Source organism: Micromonas pusilla (assembly GCF_000151265.4).
Source record: "Micromonas pusilla CCMP1545 genomic scaffold MICPUCscaffold_3, whole genome shotgun sequence".
Classification (NCBI taxonomy): domain Eukaryota; kingdom Viridiplantae; phylum Chlorophyta; class Mamiellophyceae; order Mamiellales; family Mamiellaceae; genus Micromonas; species Micromonas pusilla.
The window spans coordinates 1,340,215-1,362,834 of record NW_003315884.1 but is presented as its reverse complement, the minus strand read 5'-3'; the positions used below and the strand labels follow the sequence as shown (position 1 = coordinate 1,362,834).

At 66.7% G+C, this 22,620-nt stretch overlaps 9 protein-coding genes across 9 annotated transcripts; 4 read left to right on the top strand and 5 right to left on the bottom strand.

Annotated features, from left to right (window-relative positions):
- Positions 1-196: 196 nt before the first annotated feature.
- Positions 197-1,326, top strand: MICPUCDRAFT_56555 (uncharacterized protein; the record flags this gene model as incomplete). The annotated part of the gene is made up of 1 exon (XM_003057372.1): positions 197-1,326. Exon 1 carries the CDS (start codon positions 412-414, stop codon positions 1,324-1,326), a length of 915 nt encoding a protein of 304 aa, XP_003057418.1. The 5' UTR covers positions 197-411.
- Positions 1,327-1,876: 550 nt separating this feature from the next.
- Positions 1,877-4,877, bottom strand: MICPUCDRAFT_45395 (peroxisomal protein importer family; the record flags this gene model as incomplete). Its single annotated transcript, XM_003056894.1, has 3 exons — positions 1,877-3,452; positions 3,669-4,077; positions 4,168-4,877. The coding sequence occupies 3 exons, from the start codon at positions 4,875-4,877 to the stop codon at positions 2,448-2,450; spliced, it is 2,124 nt and encodes a 707-aa protein (XP_003056940.1). The 3' UTR covers positions 1,877-2,447.
- A 477-nt stretch (positions 4,878-5,354) lies between these two features.
- MICPUCDRAFT_4070 (uncharacterized protein) lies at positions 5,355-6,338 on the top strand (the record flags this gene model as incomplete). Its single annotated transcript, XM_003057371.1, has 2 exons — positions 5,355-5,708; positions 5,775-6,338. Coding segments are annotated over 2 exons (918 nt in total), but the record flags the coding sequence as incomplete, so codon positions are not given.
- Positions 6,339-6,532: 194 nt separating this feature from the next.
- MICPUCDRAFT_56551 (uncharacterized protein) lies at positions 6,533-6,946 on the bottom strand (the record flags this gene model as incomplete). The annotated part of the gene is made up of 1 exon (XM_003056893.1): positions 6,533-6,946. The coding sequence occupies one exon, from the start codon at positions 6,944-6,946 to the stop codon at positions 6,533-6,535; it is 414 nt and encodes a 137-aa protein (XP_003056939.1).
- Positions 6,947-7,510: 564 nt separating this feature from the next.
- On the top strand, positions 7,511-7,993 carry MICPUCDRAFT_38905 (uncharacterized protein; the record flags this gene model as incomplete). The annotated part of the gene is made up of 1 exon (XM_003057370.1): positions 7,511-7,993. The coding sequence occupies one exon, from the start codon at positions 7,511-7,513 to the stop codon at positions 7,991-7,993; it is 483 nt and encodes a 160-aa protein (XP_003057416.1).
- Positions 7,994-8,087: 94 nt separating this feature from the next.
- On the bottom strand, positions 8,088-11,743 carry MICPUCDRAFT_56549 (uncharacterized protein; the record flags this gene model as incomplete). Its single annotated transcript, XM_003056892.1, has 2 exons — positions 8,088-11,519; positions 11,714-11,743. 2 exons carry the CDS (start codon positions 11,741-11,743, stop codon positions 8,088-8,090), a joined length of 3,462 nt encoding a protein of 1,153 aa, XP_003056938.1.
- Positions 11,744-11,888: 145 nt separating this feature from the next.
- On the bottom strand, positions 11,889-12,707 carry MICPUCDRAFT_6647 (uncharacterized protein; the record flags this gene model as incomplete). Its single annotated transcript, XM_003056891.1, has 1 exon — positions 11,889-12,707. A coding segment is annotated over one exon (819 nt), but the record flags the coding sequence as incomplete, so codon positions are not given.
- A 627-nt stretch (positions 12,708-13,334) lies between these two features.
- Positions 13,335-13,649, top strand: MICPUCDRAFT_56547 (uncharacterized protein; the record flags this gene model as incomplete). Its single annotated transcript, XM_003057369.1, has 1 exon — positions 13,335-13,649. The coding sequence occupies one exon, from the start codon at positions 13,335-13,337 to the stop codon at positions 13,647-13,649; it is 315 nt and encodes a 104-aa protein (XP_003057415.1).
- A 153-nt stretch (positions 13,650-13,802) lies between these two features.
- On the bottom strand, positions 13,803-22,496 carry MICPUCDRAFT_56546 (uncharacterized protein; the record flags this gene model as incomplete). Its single annotated transcript, XM_003056890.1, has 1 exon — positions 13,803-22,496. One exon carries the CDS (start codon positions 22,494-22,496, stop codon positions 13,803-13,805), a length of 8,694 nt encoding a protein of 2,897 aa, XP_003056936.1.
- Between the last annotated feature and the right edge of the window lie 124 nt (positions 22,497-22,620).

Here is a 22,620-nt window from a genome sequence, read left to right as displayed (position 1 = left end):
GAACGAGTCCGGGACGTCGTCCGGACCGCTCGTCGGCGACGCGCGCTCCTCGTGAAACCCCGCGTGCGCGCGGATCAACGATCGCGAGGGTCCGCGAAGCGCGATCGTACGCGTCCCCGCGCGAGAGAATGTTTTTCGACATCCCCCCGCGGATCGCCGCGGACGCGCGAGCGCGCTCGTCGCGCTCGCGGCCGCCGACATGGTGGGCGATCTGACCGCCGACCCCGTCGATGAGGCGCGTGCGATCGCTCTGACGTGAATCCACGCGCTCGCCGTGCGCTCGCTGTGGCGCGACCTTTCGATCGGGTGAGGGACCTGACTCGCCGAAAAGCGAACTGAAGGGCTCCCGCGTTTTTTTTTCACTGTCATCACTGATCGTCGCGCCGCGCACGGCGCGCGCGTCGTTCGGCCATGGGCGGCGCGCTGATCCCGGTCGTGGACCACGAGAAGTCCTGGACCGAGCGCGGGAACGAGCAAGACGCCGCGTCGAAGGCGCACAGGGCGTTCCAAGACCCGCACTCGCTCCATCGCGGAAGCGCGCCCGAGAACGACGTCGCGCGAGACACCGGCGTCGGCGTCGTCCGCAAGGGGACGTCCAAGCTCGTGAAGAACGAGAAAGGGCAGTGGGTGAAGCCGCGGCACGATCGTCCGATCGTCGTCGGCGACGCCGCCGCGCCGAGCGCGGAGACGGCGGGGAAGAGAGACCGCGATCGACCGGAGCGGTTCATCCCCGCGAAGGCGTGGGTCGGCGAACGCTCGGGGTATTACTTCGCCCGCGGGCGCGAAGGCGTCGGGTATTACGCCGACGACGCGCAGGGGGACGAGCGGTGGCGCGAGACGTGGAGACGGCTGAAAGAGAAGGAGGCGGAGGCGCGAGAGGCGAGGCGCGAGGAGACGCGGCGAGGAGGGGAGGAGCGGAGACGCGAGGACGCTCGCGACCCGGACGACTACCGCGGCGGAAAACGGTACGGCGGCGACCGCGGCGACGACTACCGCGGCGAGAAGAGGCCGCGGGGGCGCGACGACAGGCGCGACCGCAGCCGCGATCGGTACCGGCGACGGAGCCGGAGCCGGAGCCGGAGTCGGGACCGAGGCGGGGACGACGACGCGAGACGCCGCGGCGGCGGCGGCGGCGACGGAGACGGAGATAGAGATAGAGACAGAGACGGCGGAGGAGGATCGAAACCGATGACGAAGGCGGAGAAGGAGGCCGCGGCGCTGGCGAGGCTCGCGGCGAAGCGCGGCGGCGGCGGCGCGCGCGTGGGGGGTATCCCAGCCGCGCCGCGTCCGGGATCGGGGTTTCGCGGCGGCGGGAGGTCGTTTTGAGAGGAGAGATTTTCATTGTCTTGTCGTCTTCTCTCGCGATTACATCGCGTCGTCGTCTTTCCTCGCTTCTCTTTCGTCGTGTGTGCACAGTACGCGTCCGTCTCGATCCGCGCTTGCGCGTCTTGTCGTCGTCCTCTGTGGCGATGCCGCTCAGCCGCAGTCCATGCCGGACTGGTCCGAACCGAACCATAATTCTTCGAGGTCATCGGGCTCGGGCCAAATATCAGAGGATCTCGGTTTCCCGATGCACCTATCGTACGCTTCTATCGTGTTCTCGTAGAACTCGATGTCGTAGTCGCCAGGTGTGTGGTGCAAGTACGCGCCGAAGACCTCGTCGCAGAACTTCATGTATTCTTTCGTCGCGAGAATGTGCTCGTGCCACACTAGGTCGACGAGCGGGCTCGGTGAAAGAGTTTTTCCACGGTACGATACCTTTTCAGTGTCGCGACAGCACGTCAGGAAGTAGCAGTATTCTCTGATCAGCTTCTCACAGAAGGTGAACATCTCGTCGTTGGCATTATCGAGCAATTCGTCGATGGTCTCATCGTCGAGGAAAGGGTATTCTTCAGCTTTCTGTATCGTGTAGGTCATTTGGTTGTCAACTTGAGAAGTCGTTGGTAAAGTAAAATAAAATAGTCTAAAAAGTGGGACGTCGACCGAGGAGCGCACCAGCATGCGCGTCAGTGCCTTACCGACCCGCAAATTCAGCCAGATCGGATTGCGATATTCCACGGTACGATGTCGAACTACGGTATGTTGACTCACGGGCTTGTGATGCGCGGCCCTCGCTTTCCACAGCGCGGTTGAGTTGCAGACCTTTCTGAACGCCTTGGAAACGAGCGCGCTCTTCACGACGTCGGCGGGCTTCTCCACGAACGTCAGCACGCGCTCGAGGACGTCCGTCATCCCGAGCGCGGTGGAGACGGGGTCGTACACCGCGTCTTTGGGTTTCTTCGCCCTCGTCTTGCGCCGAGCCATGGCGTGGGGCGGCGACGGGAGAGTGACAAAAGCGCCCCTGTCCCCTCAGATCTGAGATGCGTGATTTAGGGTTGCGTTCAGTCGCGGGGAAGGCGAAGGAGCGCGAGAACCAAGCGCGACGAGCGGTCTGCTTTCCTACGACACTACAACGGAAACTCCCTCTGCAGCACCTCTAAATCCTTCCGGTCCACCGCCTCCATGAGCTCGATCCTCCCGCAGCACCCTAACGATATCCTGAGGTACCCCCACGCGCTCTCCGCGTTCGGGTTCATCGACAACGCCCTCACGTAATACTTCACGGACTCCTCGTACTTCCCTTGGTTCGCGTACCCGATCCCCATGTTACACCACGCGCGCACGTAGTTCGGTTTCAGGTCCAACGCGCGCTGGTACGCACTCATCGCGTCCGCGGACCGCGCGCTGTTCGCCTGCGTCGCGCCGAGTTTATTCCACAGCGAATAGTCCGAGGGCGCGACTCGTAACGCGGCGTTAAACGCGTCCACGGCGGCGTCGTAATCCCTCACGAGGTGCGCGAGGACGCCGAGCACGGACAAAACGTCCGCGTCGTTCGGCGCGACCGCGGCCGCGCGCTTGAACAAGTGCAAAACGCTCGCGGGCGTGTCCGTTACCCCGGACGCGGCGTTCGACGCTTCGTGCTCGGCTTCGATCGCGGCGAACCGCGGTTGCTGCCGCAACCACGCGCGCATGTACCCCGTCGCCTCCGCGTCGTCGAGCTCGTTCGTGTGCGAGACGCCCAGGGCGAGCAACACGTTCGCGTCCGTCGGGTCCGCCTCGTTCGCTTTCGTCATCGCCGCGATCGCGCGTCGGTCGTCGTCGTTCTCTGCGTGCGTCGTGCCGAGGAGCCGCCAGGCTTCGCAGAGGGACGCGTCCGCGCGCACCGCCGCCTCGAGCGCGAGCGAAGCTTCGGAGAGGTTCCCCTCGCGGAACAGCCGCTTCCCGAGCTCGAGCGCGTCAGCGCGTCCCAGGTACGGGTTCGGGTCCGTGAAGACGTACGTCGATCGCTCCGCGCGCTTCAGCGCTTGGTCTTCTTTCGCGACTTGGTCCCACACGTTTTCGTTGATCCAATCCGGGCGCGACGACACGTGGTCTTCAAACTCTTTCGCCCACTCGTCCGGGACGTTCGCGAACTCGTCCGCCCACATTTGCGCGGCGTTCCTCTCGGATTTTTCGTGCCTTTGCTTGAGCGCCTCGATCTCGAACTGCGCGGCCCACTGCGCGGCGGTGCCGCCGGAGTCTGCAAACTCTTTCGCCCACCCTCCGTTGTTCGCTTGCTCCGCGCCAAACTCCCTCGCCCACGCCGCGCCCGCCTTGACGTGCGCTGGGGCGGGCTCCGCGTTCGATACGCCCGTTTCCTTGACGGCGTCGCCCTCGACGACGATCTCGCCCTTGCTCATGCGCGACATGAACCTGAGGAACTCGCTGTTTTGGAATTTCGGGTCCGCGTTTTGCGACAGCGTCTCGACGAGCCCCCTCGCCTGCGCCGCGGTCTCCGCCTGCGCGGCCGTGGGCCCGCCCTCCCTCGCCGCCTCCGTCGCCGTCGCGTCCTGCGCCTCGCGAAACTCGCTCGCCCACGCCCCGCCGGGGGTCTGCTGCTCCGCGAACTCGCTCGCCCACTCGTTTTTCTCGCCCGCCGTTTCCGAACCTCCCCCTCTCGCCGCCGCGTATTCATTCGCCCACGCCGCGCCGCCGCTTCGCGCGCCCGCGCCGGAACCGGCGCCAGCAGCCTCGCCCACGCGCATCCGCGCGAATTCGCTCGCCCACGCGTTCTCCCTCGAGAACTCTCGCGCCCACCCCGCTCTCGCGTTCGCCGCCGCCTCGGCGTTGGCGTGTCCCCCCGCCGACCGCGGCCCGTCCATCATCCCGCGCGCGTCCGCCAGCCCCGCGTCGATCCGCAGCGGCGACAGCGCGCGCGCGAGCCTGGCGCGCACTTCCGCCTCGCTGGCGCCGTTCAGATGCCGCGCCATGATCGCGCTTCTGTCGCGTATCGTCGTCTTCTCCAGCGGCGAGAGCTCGCGGAGATCCCCCGGCGGCGGCGGCGGCGGCGGATGCGTCGTCCGCGGCGACGCGTCCGGCGTCGTCGTCGCGACCGCGGATCGCAGCGCCGCGGTCAGCGCGGGGTGGTCCGGCGGCGGCGGCATCGGTCCCGCGGGGTGGCGCGCGGCGCCCGGTGGCGCGCGCGCGGCGCTCGCGTCGAGCGCTTCGCGGTAGCGGAGGAACTCCTCGACGTCCTCCGCGCCTCCGAAGGATCCGAGCGGCGGGGCCCCGCGCGTCGTCGGCCCGCCCGGGAGCGTCGAGAAGTGCGGGTCGTCCGCGCCGAGGAGGTTCCCTCGCAGCGCTTGCTCGGAGAGGAACTGGTCCGCGAACGCGACGCCGCCGTCCGCGCCCGGGGGGCCCGGGCCGCCGCGGAGATGCTCCGGGCGCCTGCCCTGGGATTTCCGGTCGCCGAGGACCGCGTCCGCGAGGCGCCCGAGCGGGTTCGTCGACCCCGCGCGCTCGTCCGGCGCCGCGCAGCCGGCGTCGCCGCCGCCCACGAGGTCGCGGATGGCGGACATCCCGGCCTACTCGCGGCGTGCGCGACGTGCGGGGTAGATCTGAGCGCGGCGTCCGAGGTTCGTTCTACGACAGGACCTTCGCCGCCAGGCAGTTTCACGACTCCAGCACCACATCTAATCGGGACCGTTTAGATCTCCCGACGCGCGCGGGGCTGGCGACGCCTCCTCGAGGGAATCCTCGCGTCCACGATGGGCGTCGGCGGAAGCAAGCCGCTCGAGGCGGACCCGCGATGCGCCGCGCTCGCGCCGGTGTGGGGCCCGTTCGTGGACGCGTTCGTGGACACGCTGCACGCGAACGGCGCGGCGGTGCATCCGCCTCCGCCTCGCGCGACGTCCGCGCTGTCGCGCTTCTCCTGGCGACGCGCGGACGTCCTCACGCCGAGCGGCGAGGAGAAAGTCCCGAACGCGGCCGCGAGCGAGACGCACGCGCTGCGGTCGCCGGGCGCGCCCGGGCCGGTGTTCCGACCCGCGGTGCGAAGGCTCGTCGCGGTCGGCGATCTGCACGGCGATCTCGCGAAGACGAAGGAGGCGCTCGTCGCGGGCGGCCTCATGGATCCCTCCACGGAGCGATGGTCGGGAGGCACGACGACCGCGGTGCAGGTGGGCGACCAGCTCGACCGCGGCGGCGACGAGGTCGCGATCCTCCTCCTCCTCGAGCGGCTGAGGAAGGAAGCGCGCGACGCGGGCGGGGAGCTGGTCGTGATGAACGGAAACCACGAGACGTTGAACGTCGCCGGGCGATTCCGATACGCCACCGCGGACGGGCTGGAGGACTTCCGTCGGTGGCGAGGACGGCAGTGCATGGGCGCGGCGATGAAGCACGCGTGCGGGGTCGGCCCGGGGGAGTGCTCGCTCGTGGGCGCGTCCGCCGCGGAGGCGGCGGTCGAGCGGTCGAAGCGGCGGACCGGCGCCGCCGCCGCCGCCGCCGCCGCCGCCGGCGACGACGCGGCCGCGCCGGGGCGGACGTCCGCGCGTCTGTACTCGGACAGCGGCCCCGGCGCGCAGCTCCCGCGGCTCGCGGCTCTCGCGCCCGGGGGACCGATGGCGCGGCGATTTCTTGCGCACCAACCCCTCGTCGTCGCCGTGGGGTCCACGGTGTTCGCGCACGGCGGCGTGTTGCCCCACCACGTCGACTACGGCTTGGAGCGCATAAACAAAGAGACGTCGGACTGGGTCCGCGGGAACAAAGGGAGCGGACCGCCGCCGGTGCACGTCTCCGGCAGAGAGTCCGTGGTGTGGGCGCGCGATTACAGCATGCCGGAGAAGACGCAGTGCGACTGCGACGTCCTCGAGGCGTCTCTGTCGAAAATGCCCGGGATGAAACGCGTCGTCGTCGGGCACACGATTCAGGCGCCGCACGGGGTGAACGCCGCGTGCGACGGCAAGGTGCTCAGGGTGGACGTCGGGATGAGCAAAGGGTGCGGGGACGGGAAGCCGGAGGTGCTCGAGATTTTGGACGACGGGAGAGGGGGGGTGTTTAGGCTTAGCTTAGACGAGAGCAAGGCGGTCGTGCGCGAGCGCGTCGCCGGGGTGGCCGCGTGAGCGGCGCGGCGCGGAAGAAATCATTCACAGATAGACGGTCGTGTACGCGCGTTCGTTGTAATTCACGTCAAAAGGTACGTGTTCGTCGTCAGTCCGTGTTTATCATCTCGAGCTCAGCCTCGAGTACGCGCACATATATTTGCCATAGCGTGGATGAGCGGGATGAGGGTCGCGTAGGCTTCTCCGCACCTGGACGCGCTTTCAAACCACTCGACCGCCTTCGTGTGGTCTTGCTTCACGCCCCACCCATAGTAGTAGCACATTGCGATCTCGTGCATGGCACGGGCATCGGCATGATCCGCGGCCTTACGCCACCAATAGAACGCCTTTTCGACCGAAGCAATCCGCTGAAACCCACGACCGAGCTCGACCAACGCACTGGGCGAGCCAGGCAACGACGCGACTCCCGCCTTCTCCGCGTCCCTGAACACCCTGCTCACCGCGGCGAGGCGAACGCGGTCTCCCGGGTCGGTGATGCGGGACAAGATCTCGCAAGCGAGGTCCTCGGGGATGTCGTCGAAGGACATGGCCAGATCTGTGCGGCGGCGGGGGGGGGGGGGGGGCCCGGGGAAGTGAAGGGAGCGGAAGAGGGCGCGGCTTAGCGGCGAAGATTTTCGTCGTCGTCGCACAGCTGTGCGTTGAAACTCAAAGACCACGACGCTTTCGTTCTTTGACACACTCTCCGCGCCGCGGAGTCGTTCGCCACGCGACGCGCGCGACGCCGTACATCCTCGACGTCAAGCCCACGGCCCACCCTCAGACGTGCGGGGGGGCGTGCAAGGGGCCCATCCTTCAGGTGCGCGACGCGCGAACGAAAAGACCCGACTCGACTTTTCCGACGCCCCCGCTCTTCCCCCCCCCCCAACCTCGCGTCTCCGCACAGGGCGAACGCCGACTCGGCAGCGCGCTGGACGCGGAAGCAGAACACCCTATGGCGGGGACGACGTTCTGGCGTCATCTCTCGTGCATGACCGTCAGACAGGCGCGTCCTCGCGTATCGATACCCCCGTCCACTGACCTTTCGCGTCGCGAACGAACCGCAGGTTGAGAACGTGACCGAGGCGTACAACAGCCTCGCGGACGTGCCGGGGATGACGCTCCCGGAGATGGCCGCGGCGTTCGATAGGGCGGTGCACGACGCGCACGCGATCGTCGAGGCGAAGCGACGGGAAAAGCTCGCGGAGCAGGCGGAAGCCGACGCGCGAAAGTTCGAGAAGAAACACCTCGCGGAGATTGCAAAGGCGGAGCGAGCCGCCGCCGCCGCAGCGGCGAGGGAAGCCACGTCGCTCGGGAATGCGCCAGCCCCGCGCGGGCGTGCCCTCGTCGTCGTACCGAGGAAGCGCGCGAAGAAGGCACGCGCGAAGCTTCCGAAGAAGGCGCCGCCGCCGCCGCCGCCACCGCCGCCGCAGAAGCCCGCGGCGAAGAAGCCGCGAAAGCTGAAAAACGCGAGGGCGAAGATTGAACTCTCGCCGGTGAAGAATCGGAGACGCCCGACGGTCGCGCCGGAGAAGGTTGGCGTCGTCGGCACGCGAAGGTCTGCTCGACTCTTGGCGACATCTCCCGCGATCGCGTGAACGAGCGAGGTGGGTGCGAGCACACGAAAGAAAGAACGACGACGGGACGAGCCGCGCGACAAACGTTTTTAAACTTCCATCACGAGCGAGCATCTCAATCCTCGTCGTCCTCGTCGTCCTCGTCCTCGACGACGCACTCCTCCAAGAAAACTTCCAAATCCTCCTCTCGCTCGCCGTGCTTCTCTACTAACCGCGCGTACAGCGCCTCGCGCTTGCTCTCCTCCTGCCCCAAACAAATCAACAAATCCGAAAGCTCGGACTCGTGCTCCGCCGCGGCTTCCTCCATCTTCGTCGTCATCTCCGCGACGGCGTGGTCCCTCGCGCGCTGCAACGCCTCGTTCGACACCCCCGCGCCGCCCCTCGGCGGCGTCGGCGCGCTCATCGCGTCGTCCTCGAGCTTCGTCGCCATCTCCGAGATCGCCTCGCGTCGCCCGTCTTCGCGCGCGGCGGCGACGTCGGCGGCGGCGGACGCCGCCGTCTCTTCCAGCCGTTTCGCCATCTCTGCCACGGCTTCTCTGCGACCCTCCTCCTTCGCCGCGAGGAGATCCTCAGGCGACGGCGTCGTCGCGGGGGCGGCGGGCGCGAACGACACCGCGGTCGCGGACGCCGTCGTCGCGGCCGCGAGCTGCTCGCGCAGAGTCTTCGCCTCCTCCTCGGCGCCGTGCGCGGTCGCCTCGAGGCCGTTGTACGCCTCGGAGAGACTCCGCAGGTTTTCCTCCGAGGACGCCGCCGCGGCTTTCGCGTCTTCGAGCTCGGCTCGGAGCCTCCGGAGCTCGTCCTCCGCCGCGGCTTTCGCTTGCTCGAGCGCGGCTTTGAGCTCGCCGCTCTCTTTCGTCGCAGCGGCTCTCGCCGCCTCCGCCGCCGCCGCCGCCGCCGCCGCAGCACCCGCAGCACCCGCCGCCGCGGCTTCGCCCCCTTCTCCCGGCGCCGCCGCGACGGGCGGCGCCGCGACCGGCGGCGACGCGGGCGGCGCCGCGGGCGCGGGCGCTCCTCCGCCTCGCACGAGCCCCGCGACCATCAACTGCTCCGCGAGCGCCGCGTTACGCGCGCGCTGCTCCGCGAGCTCCTCCCCTCGCGTCTTCAGCGCGGATTTCAACCTCACCGCGTGCGCCGCGTCGTCCTCCCCGGCGGTTTTTTCCCACGCGGCGACGTCCCCCGCGATCGCGGAGGATTTCGGACGCGCGTAGATCGAAATCACGCGCGCCTTGACGTCCTCCTCGAACGCGACGATGAACGACGCCATCGCGTGGTCGTACAGGTCGAGCCCGCCGCCGCCGCCGTTGCCAACCTCCACGAGCCTCTGCGCGGTGACCCTCGTCAACGGCTTCGCGAGCGTCGGCGCGGCGGCGGCGGCGACGAATTCCCGCGTCCGACGCATCTCCTCCCACCGCCCGAAATACTCGTTCAACCCCACTCTCGACGTGATCACGTCCAACACCGCGTGCGCGTCCACGTGCCCGCTCTCCACGTCGCACGCGAGGCAGCACCCCAGGAGCACGGACGCGAGTCCGGCGACGTGCGGGGACCCGCCTTGGTCCGCGCCGCCGCGGGCCAAGTCCGCGAGCATCGGAAGGTGCGCCGCGGGGGCGAGGAACGCGTTCACCGCGTCCGCGCAGCCGTGCAGCCACGAGATGAGCATGCGAAGGAGCACCGCCTGGAGGATCTCCGCGTCTCTCCGAGCCGCCGCGGTCTCCGCGATCTTCTCCGCGGAGAAGTACCCGCCGATGGCGCCGCCGACGCCCATCCCCATCCCCATCCCCATCCCCGCCAGCGACGACGACGCCCGCACCGCCGCGGACAGATACCGCACGATGCGCGGGAGCAGCAGCTCCGGCGGCGACGCGGCGGACGTCGGGAGCTCGAGCGGGATGGTCAAGATCTTCGCCTTGGCCGCGGCGTTCCCGTCCAGCATGTGCCTCAGCACCGCGGCGGCGTGGCACGACACGGAGAGCTCCCCCGGTCCGCCGGCGGCGCCCGTCGTCTTCCCGACGAGCGCCCTGGCGAGGAACCCGCCCAAGGACACGTCGCCGTCGCCGACGCCGACGCCCGTCGGCGCGATCGTGGAGATGCACATCAGCTGGAGCTCCGTGTTTCCGCGAAGGACGCGCGCGAAGACGCCCTCCGCGGCGGCGCGTTCCGCGGCGTCATTTCCTCGCGTCGCAGCGCGCAGACACGACAGCAACGCCGGCTCGTGCTTCCCCGCGCCGAGGTTCACCTCCGCGGCGAACAGAAGGTCCTGGCACGATCGGTTCTCCGCGACGAGGTCGCCTAAGCACCGCAGCGCGAAGACGCGCACGGGGACGCTCGGGACGGCGAGCTCGCCGAGGCACAAGGATAAGAGCGCGTCGAGCGTTCCGAATTTCGCGAGCTGCGTCTGGTTCTCGGCGCGGCACCGCGTCTTCGCCGTCGCCTCTCTCTGCGCAATCTCGAGCGCGACCGCGTCGTCGACGCCGCCTGGGGTTGGGTTCGTCGTCCCCGCCTTCGCGCCCGACGTGGACACGAGCAACGTCACGAGCTCGAGCGCGCAGAGCAAGTTGGCGGCTTTTTGCGGCGGCGGCGGCGGACCCCCCGGCGTCGGCGGCGGCGTCTTGAGTTGCAGAATCTCCGGCAGCTTCTGAAGGAACGAAGACTCGCGGAAGAACGTCTGGTTCGACGGCGAGCCTCGGAGTAGGTTATTGCACAGCTCGAGGCAGTCCTGAACGATGATGCCCCCGTCCGCGGCGCCCTCCTCTCGAACGACGTTGAAGCACCGTTCAAACGCGCCTTCGAACGCGACGATTTTCCTCAAGTCCTCGGACCCGCGCGTCAACGATATGAGCAACAAAAGCGTCTCGTTTCGAATCACCTCGCGCTCGAGCATCATGTCCATCAACCTCCCCACTCCCATCGGGTTGCTCATGATCGCGCTCCGGAGCTGGTGCGCGCAGACAGAGGACAACGCGGTCAGGAGTTGAACCGCGTGGTACCTGACGTAAAAGTCGGACTCGTCGAGGAGCGACAGCAAAAGCTCGACGTTCGTCGGGTTCTTCGCGAGCGCCTCCGCGTTCGCCGCGCCCGCGGGGGAGATGCCGCTCTCGTTGGACGGCGACGCGGCCGCGGCGTCGACCGCGGCGTCGCCGGCGGTCGCCGCCGCCGCCGCTTCGCCGCCGCCGGCGTTTGCATTCGCGTTCGCATTCGTCGCCGACGACGCGCCGGCGCCGCCGCCCGCGGTGATGGCGTTCACGAGCACCTCTAGGACCAGCTGCACGAGATCGCTGTCCTCTCTCTCGTCCCTCAGCGCGGTGAGCAGCGTCGTGAGGCCGATCGAGCCGATCGCAGCCTGCGCGACGGGGTTCTCCTGGACCAGATCTCGAAGCTCCGACGCGGCACTTCGACGGTCGTCCGCGAGCACGCCGTCTGAGATGCGCTCCAGGAGGGGCTCCGTCCCGCCGTCGTCGATGTCGTCCCTCTCGCCGTTGCCGAAGACGATGCTCTTCGCGACCGCGCCGCCCGCGGCGCCTACGTTCCGCACGGCGCCGCCGACGCCCTGGAGGAGGAGGAGGAGGAGGAGGAGGAGGAGGAGAGATCGAACGCGGGTGAGTTGTCGAGGAAGACGCGAGGGCGCGTCGTCGTTTTCCGGGGATCGCGCGCGCGACACCGCGCGCGAGGGCGGCGCGTCGCGGGAGCGACGGGAGCGAGGGGAGGCGAGGGGGCGACGACGCGAGTAGGATGATGGCGTACCCGCGCGACTTTGCCCACGAAGCGGGACATGGCGAGCGCGGGGTGCGTCTCGAGCTGTGATGAGGTGCCGTGTTCGTTTCCGAGTCCTCAACGGCTCAGCTAGGTGGCTCAGCCGGAGTCGGACAAAAAAGCAAACAACCCAAAAGTTTCATACACAACGACGCGGCTAACTCGGCAGCTTCTTCCTCACCAAGCCCTTGAAGAAGTCTAAACTATTCCCGTCCGGGTGCAGCTCGTACCTCGTGCCCTTCTCGTCCACCGCGAGGAGGTACCCGGTCGCGGTCACGCCCTTGATGGTGACGCGCGCCGACCCCGCGGCGGCGGCGGCGGCGCCGCCGCCGCCCGAAGCGTCCTCGATGACGACGTCCTGATCCGTGTGCAACCACTGCCGCAAGTACGACGCCTCCAGCCCAGAGAACGACCGCGTCGCGCTGAGCATCCCACTCAACGCTTCGAACCGGTTCATAAACCCGGCGAGCAACCGCTCGCGCGTGCATTCGCCGCCGGGCGCCACGACCAGCCCGTCCCTCGCCAAACGTTTCGCGATGATCTCGTTCACGCACGTCGTCGGCTCCGCGTTGTCGAGGTTTAACCCGACGCCGATGACGACGTCGAACCGCCCGTTCGCGTACGTGGACTGGCACAGCACCCCGCCTATCTTGACTCCACCGCTGTACAGGTCGTTCGGCCACTTGATGCGCGCGTCCAGGGTGCGACCGGTGCCGCGTCGAAACGGCGGCAATGGCGGCGCCGGCGAAGACGAGTCCTCCGCCGCCGCTTTCCTCGCGGTCGTCATCGCGTCGTCCGCGACGTCCTGGATCGCCTCCACCGCGGCCATCGTCGAGACGTACTGCAGGAACGGTAGCGTGCGGCCTTCGGCGTGCGGGGTCAGGAACGAGAACATGAGGCACCCGGGCGGGGAGCTCCACTGATTCCCGCCTCGCCCGACGCCGCTGACTTGGACGTCCGCGACGCAGATCAGTCCGTCCGGGACGACCGCGTCCGCGTCCGCGGCGTTCGCGGAGACGAGGCGCTGCGTCGACGGGAGCGTCTTCGCGGTGAGGAGCACGCGTCCTTCGGTTTTCGTGTTCAACCTCGCGAAGTACGCGCGCGCGTCGAACGACGAAGACGAAGACGACGACGACGACGACGACGACGACGCCTCGCCTCCTTTTCGTTCGCTCGCGTCGTCGTCGCTCCCTCGGACGACGCGCACGCTCGGCGTCGCGGTCAGCGCGCCTGTCCACGCGTCGCCGCCCTCGGCCGTCCACGCGCGGACCGTCCACGACTCGTCCGCGCTCGTCATGTCGTCCGACGCGGAAGCAGCGGGCGTCGTCGTCGTCTTCGCCGCCGCGATGTCGTCGCGGAAATCGGCTCGTCGGGTGATGAGCAGGTGCCGAGCCGGACGCGACGCGGCGCCTCCTCCGACGCGCGAGGTGACGCGCGCTCGATACGGAGACGCTCGCGACGCTGTCGCCGAAGCGTGAGTCGCCGCTGCGTTCGTCGCGACCAAGGAAGGCGTCGCCCGCGCGCCGCGCATCGAAGGACTGGACCTAGGTTTGTGGACGACAGCAGACTGCGACTTGGCTCGACTTCTGTTCGTTCCCGCTCGTCATTTTCGATGTCGCTGGCGCGGTGCGGCGGGGTCACCCCCGCCCCCGCACGTCAAAGCGTGCGCCTTCGAACGAAATCAGCGCGCGGACATCGAGCCGTCGTCCCGCGCGCGTCCGTGAACGACGTCGTCTTACAAGCGGGCCCGCTTCTGTTGCCTCTCGTGCTCTCCACGGGGGCGGCGCTGTACCGCGGGTGGTCGAAAGCGCGTAGTACATCTGGTGAGGAACGCGCGAACCCGCTCGCCGCGCTGCCGCCGGGGATGTGGCTCGGGATCGGCGGCGTGTGGTGCTACTGGCTCGCGAGTCAGTCGGGAGTATTCTGAAGGAGAGAGAGGGGTCGGATGTTGTAGTAGAGGCAGAGGAAGGGCGTCGGTGGAATCTAGATGAGCTCATCATTTAACAATCTACTCTTTGCGCGTCTAACGCTCGTGTTCCTACGGCGTCTCTTCGTCGAGACGCGCATGTACAACCTCCTCTTACTCCTTCTTCGCCGCCGCCGCCGCCGCCGCGTCGCCTCCCTCCGACGCCGACGCCGTCTTCTTCGGCGGCCGCTTAAACTTCACCGGATAATACTTCTTCGGTTCCTTCCATACCGACGCCTTGGTCGCGTTGGAAAACCAATACGACGCGGGCTGCCCTTTTCGCATCGCCCTCGCCTCCTCCCACTCCTCGCACGGCGCCTCCGGCAGCGCGGACTTCATCACCCGGATCTCCGGGTGCGCGGTCGTGAACACCGCGTCGTCGCCGAGCTCGAACGTCACCATGTCGCCGTCTTCGGAGACGCAGATCTCCATCAGCGCGCAGGACTCGCCGTCCGCGAGGCCGGCGGCGACGACGCGAACTTGCCGCGCCGCGCCGATCGTCGCGACGACGACGCCCTCCATCTTCCCGCTCTCGATGACGAGTTTCGCCTCGCCGGTGGTGCCGACGATCGTGACCGCGAGGTCGACCGGGCACGACTGGAACGTGGTCACAACGTACTCTATGGGCTCGGGCGTGGGCGCGGGCGCGGCGGGGTCGTCGTCGAGCGGCTTCGTCGCCGCGGACGCGCCGGGGGCGGCGTCCGCAGCCTTCGCCGCGGCGGCAGCCTTCGCGGCGGCGTCGTCCGCTTTCTTTGCCGCGGCGGCAGCCTTCGCGGCGTCGTCGGCCTTTGCTTTCTTTGCCGCGGCGGCAGCCTTCGCGGCGTCGTCGGCCTTTGATTTCGCGGCGGCGGCGTCCGCGGCTTCTTCATCCGCCTTCGCTTTCGCCGCAACCTTGGCTTCTTCATCCGCCTTCGCTTTCGCCGCAACCTTGGCTTCTTCATCCGCCTTCGCTTTCGCCGCAACCTTGGCTTCTTCATCCGCCTTCGCCTTCGCGGCTTCGTCAGCCTTCGCGGCCGCGTCAGCGATGGCTTTGGCTGCATCGTCGACCGGAGGCGTCTTCGCCGCCTTCTCCGCGGACGCCGCCGCGGCTTCCTTGGCCAACTTTTTCACCTTCGCCGCCTCCTGCGGCTCCGCCGGCCGCGGCGTCTCCTCGCCCATCGCCTTCGACGCCTCCGCTTGCGTCCCCGCGTCGCCGCCGTCCCCGCCGTCGTCGCCGAGCTTAAGCTTCTCGAGGTGCGCCGCCTCCGCCGCCGCCGCGTCCGCAATTTTCTTCATCTCGCGCGGGTCCGCCCCCGCGCGCGTCACCTTCAACGCCGCCTTGACGCCCTTCTCTTTCGATCCGTAGACGTACGCCTTCACCTCGGCTTCGTACGTCCGACCGGTGAGCACGTGCTCGATCTCGACCTTGTCTAGGAGCCACCCGCTGCCCCATCCGCCGCCGTCGTGGAAGACCAAGACTTCCTTGAGCTCGCCGAGGTCTTTCTTTGCGACGCGGTCGAACGCGTCGACGGCTTCGCGTTCGAAAAGCTCCGCGTCTTGGTCCAACGGGATGTCCCCGGAGGAACCGTTCGCGCCGAAAATTTCGACGCTCACCGCCGCGTCCGTGCCCGCGCCGCGCTCGTCCCCGGTGTACGTCGTGATTCTGTACTCGGTCGGGATGTCCCCCGCGGCCGCGGCGCCGGAGGCTTTCGCTGCCGCCGCCGCGGCTTCGTTTTCGATCCCCGCGTCCGTCATCACCTTTTCCGACAGCGTTTTCCCTTCGTACGAGACCCAGTCGTTGCAGAAAAAGAGGCACTCGCGCCCCGTCGTCTTCGACCTGACGATGACCTTGTCGCAGTACCACGAGTCCCCGAACATGCCTTTATCTTGGCACGACAGCGTGACACTCGTGATCGCGCCGATGTCGGTCGCGCGCGTGACCTCGAACGCGTCCACGCCGCCGCTGGAGAAGCTCTTTTCATTTTGAAGCAACTCCGGCGCCCACGGCGTTGGGTCCGCGTCGCCGGTGATGACGATGGCGACTTTCGCGTCCGTGCCGCTGCCGTACTTTGTCCCGGTGTGAATCTCAACCTCGTACGCGAAGCTGCCGACGACCTCCGCGGCGAGCGTCCGCGGCTGGTCCGCTTTTACCCAATCCCCACACGTGAACGTCGCCTTCGACCCGGTCGCTTTGTTCTCGACGTCCACCCACGCGAGGTGCCAGTCGCCGCCGCCCATGAACCCCGCGCCGTCGTGCTGGACGACGCACTCTTTGATCTCCCCGAGCTTCGGGCCTTGCACGGTGAAAACTTCCGCTTTGCCGCGGACGAAGTCGTCTCCGGTCGTCGAAAGCGGGAACGGGCCCATCGTCGTGGACGAGCCATCCTCCGGGTCGATCCCTCGCAAGGTCATCTTCACATTCGCGTCCGTGCCGGCGCCGTAAACGTCGGAGGTGTTCACCGTGATGATGTACGGAAACGTCGGCGCCGCGTCTTTGTTATCCCCGGGGTAGAACACCTGGGAAACCATGTTCGGCGGCTTGTCCTCCGCGAACCACTTGTTGATGTTGAATATCGCGCTCTCGTTCGTCTGCGTGTTTGTGATTTCCACAGACGCGCAGTGCCACGACGCGTTCCCGAAGAAGCTGCCGCTGTTGTCGTGCCCGAGTCTGATGCGTTCAATCTCTCCGACGTCCGGGGCGCGGACGTGGAACGTCTCTTTCGAGCCGCGTTCGAAGTTATCCGCGGACGTGTCCAGCGCGAGGGAATCGCTCTCGCCATCCTTACCGAAGATGACGAGCGACACTTTCGCGTCGCACCCGGCGCCTTTGATGTCCGAAGTGATGACCTCGACGACGTACGGGCACAGGCCGTCTTCGACGCCCGCGGCGTTCTTGCTGCCGTCCGACGGCGTCAGCGTCACGCGCGGGGACTTGCTGTTTAGCCAGTCTTCGTGGTAGAAGAATACCTCTCTCGCGGCCGTGGACGTGTTGTCCACGGAGATCATCTTCAGGTGCCAGGAATCGGACGTCATTCCGGTTTCGATGCCGACGTCCACGCTCGTGATCTCCCCGACGTCGCGCACTTTGACGATGAACTCGTCGATCTTCGCGCGCTCGAAGTTATCCGCGGAGTTCTCCAACGTCATGAGCTCGGTCTCCACCGGCTTGCCGTCCTTCGAGCCGATGAGCTTGATGTTGACCGTGGAGTCGGTCCCGCCGAAACGAACGTCGGACGTGTGCACGGAAATTTTATACCGAATCTTCCCGCTGCCGCCGGCGTCCGGTTTGAGCATGACTCCCTCGCTCTTCTCGTTCGAGAGCCAGTCCTCGTGGTAGAAGAATACCGGCGCGGTCGCGTCGTCATCGTCCATGACCTCGACCTCGACGTAATTTAAGTGCCAGTCCGACCCGGACCCGGTGCCGTCGTGGCCGATCCACAAGCCGTCCACGACGCCGACGTCGACGTCCTTCACGAGGAAGACGTCCTCTTTGTTCCTTCCAAAGTTGTCCTTGCCGTCGTTTAAAACCTTGTCTCCCGTGCGCACCTTGGAGCCGTCCGCGCGCGTGCCGTGGATTCTGCACGTCACGTTCGCGTCCGTCCCGCCGTAGCGCACGTCCGAGGTGTGGACGGATACTTTGTACGTCTTCAGCGTGATTGCGTTTTCGACGCCGCCCGGGGTGAGCATAATCTCCGATCGGAAGTGCGGGCCTTCGTTTTTCGAGATCCAGCAGTCCGCGGGGAACGTCAGCGTCTCCATCGTCGCGGTGTTGAATATTCTCACCTCCGCGAGGTGCCACTTCGGGCTCAAGTACGCCTCGTCGTGCCCGATTTCGATGTGCGAAATCTTCCCGACGTTTTTCGCGTCGGCGATGAAAAAATCATCATCCATCGCGCGCTCGAAATTATCCTTGTCGTTGTCGAGCATCAGCTTCCCGGTGTCGCCCTTATCCCCGAAGATCGTGATGTGCACGTTCGCGTTCGTGCCCGCGTCCGTGACGTCCGACGTGCACGTCTCGATCTTGTACGACGTCGTCGCCGCGTTCGGGTCTTTCTTCGCCGCGGCAAACGTCTGTCGAATTTTCTTTGGCTTCGTCCCGAGGTCGAACCAGCTCTGAATCGGGAAGTACCACCGGTCGTCCGGGTTTGACGTCTCGACGATGTCGACGTACTGGCAGTGCCAACCGCTCCCGGGCGCGGACGCGTCGTGGCCGATGTCGATGGACGTCAACACCCCGAGGTCGGGAATCGGACCGATTTCGAACGTGTCGAGCGCGCCGCGTTCAAAGTTGTTCGAGCTGTTTTCCAGCGGCATCTTCTCCACGGACGTCGTCTTCTTGCCGTCCTTCTCGCCGTACATCGTGATGCTGACGTTCGCGTCCGTGCCCGCGAACATGATGTCCGAGGTCTGCACCGTGATCTGGTAGAAGATCCCTTTCGACTCGTCCATCGGTTGAAGCGTCACCGTCGTGAGGCCGTCGCCTTCGTCTTTATCCAGCCACCGCCCGCGCATGGACTTTGGATCCGCGGGGAACACGAACACCTCCTCCGGGGCGTTCTCGTCGGAGATGATCACCTTGTCCAGGTGCCACGCCGCGCCAGCGCCGGCGTTGTCGTGCCCGATGTTAATCGACGTCAGCGCGCCGAGCTCGGGCATCTCCAGGAAGAACGTGTCCCACTTGTTCCTTTCGAAATTATCCCGCGACGTCTCGAGCTTCCGCTTCCCGCTCGATCCTTTCGTGCCGAACATCTCGATGTGCACCGTCGCGTCCGTGCCCGCGTAGCGTATATCCGACGTGTGCACCATGACCTTGTAGTTGATAGTCTTCCGCGTGACTTTGCCGTCCGCGCCGAACGGGAAGACGTCCACGGCGAGCCCGACGTCGCCGCCCTCCTCGAGCCAGACGCCCTCGAAGGGCACGTCGAATCGAATCGTTTCGCACCCGGCGGGGGTGACGCTGACGTCGCCCAAGCACCACGACGATCCGATCCCGGCGTTGTCGTGACCGATTCTGACGCGCTCGATCTTCGTCCCCACGGACGCTTTCACTTCGAACGTGTCCACGGACTTTCGCTCGAAGTTGTTCCGGCCGCTGTCGAGGGGGAGTTTTTTGTTTGACCCGCGTCCGCCTTCGCCGACGAGGGATATCCACACGTTGCTGTCCGTCCCCGCGCCCTTAACGTCCGCGGTCTTCACTTCGACGACGTACGTGATCTCCTCGTGCGCTTTCTTCCCTCGCGCGTTCGCCGCCGCCTCCGCGGTGGGGTACAAGTTCACCACCGTCTCGCCGCCCTTCTGTCGGTCCAGCCACACCTCCGCGGGGAACATCGCGTGTTCCCAACCCTTCGTGACGTTTAACACGCTCACAGACTGCAGCAACCAGCTCGGGTTCTGCCCGGTGTAGTCCGTCTGTATTTTGACGTGGTGCAGCTTCACGAGGTCCGGGCCTCGGAACTTAAACACGTCCGTCGCGCCTCTCTTGAAGTTATCCGGGGAGTTATCCAGCGCCATCTCCTTAATACGCGTCGGCGCGCCTTGTTCGTCGACGCCGTGGCCTTCGAAGGACACGTTCGACGTCGTCCCGGAGCCTTTCGCGTTCCCGGTCACGATGGTCACGAGGTACTCGCAAATCTCCTTCCGCTTCCCGGACGCGTCCGTGTCCATGTCGTCCGGCGCGTCCGCGAAGTCCGCGACCCTCGCGTGAGGCTCTTTAATCTTCGGCGGGTCCATGATGTACGGCTTCGGCTCGATCCGACGCTTATTCGTCCCGACCTGTTCTTTCGCCTCGGCGTCGACTTTCCACTGGAACACCGCGCGGTCGTGCCCGCCGACGGTGACGACGTTCCGCCCTCCGCCCGCGAAGCGCACGTTCACGACGTGCGAGGAGTGCCCGACGTACCCGACGCAGTCCCCGGTCGGTTTCCGTCCCCCTTTCCCGGGCTTCCACTCCATCCGTCGAAACGGCGCGTGCTGAATCACGCACGGCCAGTTGAACAACTTCACCTTGCCGTTGTCGTCCACGACCGCGAGGAGCTCGCCGTCGCTCGGTTTCCCCCCGGGGGACGGCCCGCGATCGCACGCGTTGATGTCCGTCCCGTCCGCGGCGCGTTCGCCTTGCTTCGACTTTGGCCAGATGCCCATGACGCTAAACCCGAGCGTGCACGTCTGCGTGTGCCACCGCTCGTCGCGCATGCTGTGCCGGACTTGTTGCCCGGTGTTTCCGTCGTAGTACAAGAGCTCGTACGCGCCGCACGTGCTCTGCAGAATACGCCGGTCCGGGAACTTCGGGTCGAACGCGGACCAGTCCATGTGCGTGATGTACGAGCTGTGCCCGCGCAAGCGATGCAGACGGTGGTACTTCACCCCTGTTGACCGACCGGGTACCGCGTCTCCGGTGACGTCGTATATGTCGATGAAATTATCGTGCGACCCCGCGGCGAGGAGCTTCCCGTCGGGGGAGTACTTCACCTCGTCGATCGCTTCGTTGCAGTGGTTAAACTCGCACCGGGTCCCGTCCTTCCTCTTGACGACTTGCTGAAAGTCCCCCGCCATGAGGTTGTAATAGTCGATGATGACGAGCGTCCCGTCTTTGCACCCCACGGCGATGTGCAACCCGTCGGGGGAGAACCCCGCGCCCACGCACGGGTGCATGACGTTACACTTCGCCTTCAACAACCTCGACTTCGCGTTCCAGATGTATAACCGCCCAGCCTCGGACGCGGTCGCGAAGACGGACTTCTCTTTCGGGTGCACCGCGAGCCCGCGGACGTCTCCGCTGTGACCGTACATCAAGACGTACGGACCGTCCTCGTCGTCAATCTCCCAAATCTCGCACCGGTACGTCCCGCACAAGACGTCGGACGAGAACCGGTGACACGACATCCCTCTCACCGCGGCGGGGTTCTTGTTATCGTCCCCGGAGAGCACTTTCCGCTCGTACGGCGCGCACGGGACGGACTTGGACCGCGCCGCCGCCGCGAGCGTCGCGGCGGACCACCAAAGCACCGCGCCGTCGCCGCCGCCGCTGACGACGGTTTCTTTATCCGCCCTGAGTTCGACGCACCGGACGCCGCTCGCGACGAGGTCGCCGCCGCTCAGCGCGGGGATCAACGGCCCGCGACCGTGCGCCTGAAGCAATCGCGTCGCGTGAAGCCCCTTACCGACCGTGGACGTGAACAACAGAATCGACCCTAATCTCGTGCCCGCGACGAGCACGCACCCGGTCTTGTCGTGACCGCTCGGCGGCAGCCACGCCGCGGACATGACGTCCACTGGGGACGTCACCGGCGCGAACCTCCCGGGATCGCCCTGCCCGGGGCCGCCCTTCCTGCCGTAGTACTCCCTGCCGTCGACCTCGCTCTTGTGCCACCGCCACAGCTTGATGTGCTTCGAACCAAAGGTGACGAACTCCGCCCACTCGTTCCGCGGGTTTTTACTATCCGGGTCGTCCACGAGCGACCCAAACGGGTTCCACACCGCGCCGTACACGTGCGGGAACGAGTCCCCTTTCCCGCCCTTCCCGATGGTTATCAGCCCAGGGGAGGTGCCCTCTTCCATCTCCGGCGCGTCCGCGGGCGGAAGCTCGCCCAAGCCGCCCATCGCGGCGTCCGCTTTCTTCCAATCGAACACGTGCACGCTGTGGTCGACGTCGCCGGTGATGACGACGAGGCGCGTGCCGCATTGCGAAAACGCGAGGCCGATCACGGATGGCATGTTCGGAAACGGCAGCTGCGCGACTATGCCTCGTAACGATCCGTCCGTGTTCACTCGCGAGTCCCAGATGCACACGATCGGCGGCCCGCTCGTGGACGCGACCTGCCCGGTCGCGAAGAAGTGCATGTTCGGATGCATCGCGATGCATTTGATGTCATCGTCGTGGCCGTGGAAAAAGTGCTGCGTGTGACTGTGTCGATCGAACACGATCCCTACGGCCGCGGTGTAGTACACCGCGTGGTCGCAGCTGTTGTAGTTTAAGTTGTTCGCCGTGTTCGTGAGTCCGCCGTAGCCGTACACGAACTCGAGCGACAGCCCCGGTTTCGGCGGCTTCGCGCTTCGCGCGGCGAGCGCGGGGTCCCATTCCGTCGGCGCGTAGACGCCTTTTCGGCACGGGAAATATTTGATCCGCCCGGCGAAGCCGTACTCTTCCCGGTCTCCGGCTTTGTACGCCCCGACCCTGCGTTCCTCCATCGCGATGATCCTATTCCGGGACTCCAACACCGCGGTCGTGAAGAGGCTCGTCGGCATCCGTCCGGTGCGGTCCTCGCCGTATTTCTTAAACAACGCGTCCGTCTCGCGCGGGGTCAGCTTGACGCCGAGTCGATTGAACACGTCCGCCAACTCCTGCCTCGTCGCGAGCCCGGGGACGCCGCCGTGGTCGATGGACACGCGATCGAACGCTTGCGTCAGGAGGTCGCGCTCGGTCTGGTTGAACGACGCGAACGCGATGAGCTTCTTCTTCAGCAGAGACTCCTTCTCCGCGATGATCGTCTTGATGTCTTTTTTGCGTTTTTCCCCAGCCGCGGGGAGCGTGATGGAGGAGCTCCCCGGCTTGGGTTTCGCGTTCCTGTCCACGACCGGGTCTTTCCTGTGACGGACGTCCCCCCACGTGTTCGTGCTCCACAGCGCGGGGAGGTCTTCTTCCTGCGTTGGCTGCACCGTGGACGGAATCGACTCGCGCTTCGGGACGACCGGGCGGACGGTCCAGCTCTTCGTCGAGAGCTGCTTCGAGCCGCCGCCGGGGGGCTCCTTGCGCTTCGTCGAGGACATCATGCTGCCTTTCTTAGTGCCGCCGCCGCCGCCGCCGCCGCCGCCGCCGTGCGTGCCCTCCATCGCGGCGGAAGGGTCGACGGATGGGGAGGTCGCGCGGTCGCTCCTCGGTCAACGAGGAATGAATGTGCCGAATGTGCCGCGACAACGGACGAAATGATGTCACCCCGGGGCGTCGCGATCGCCA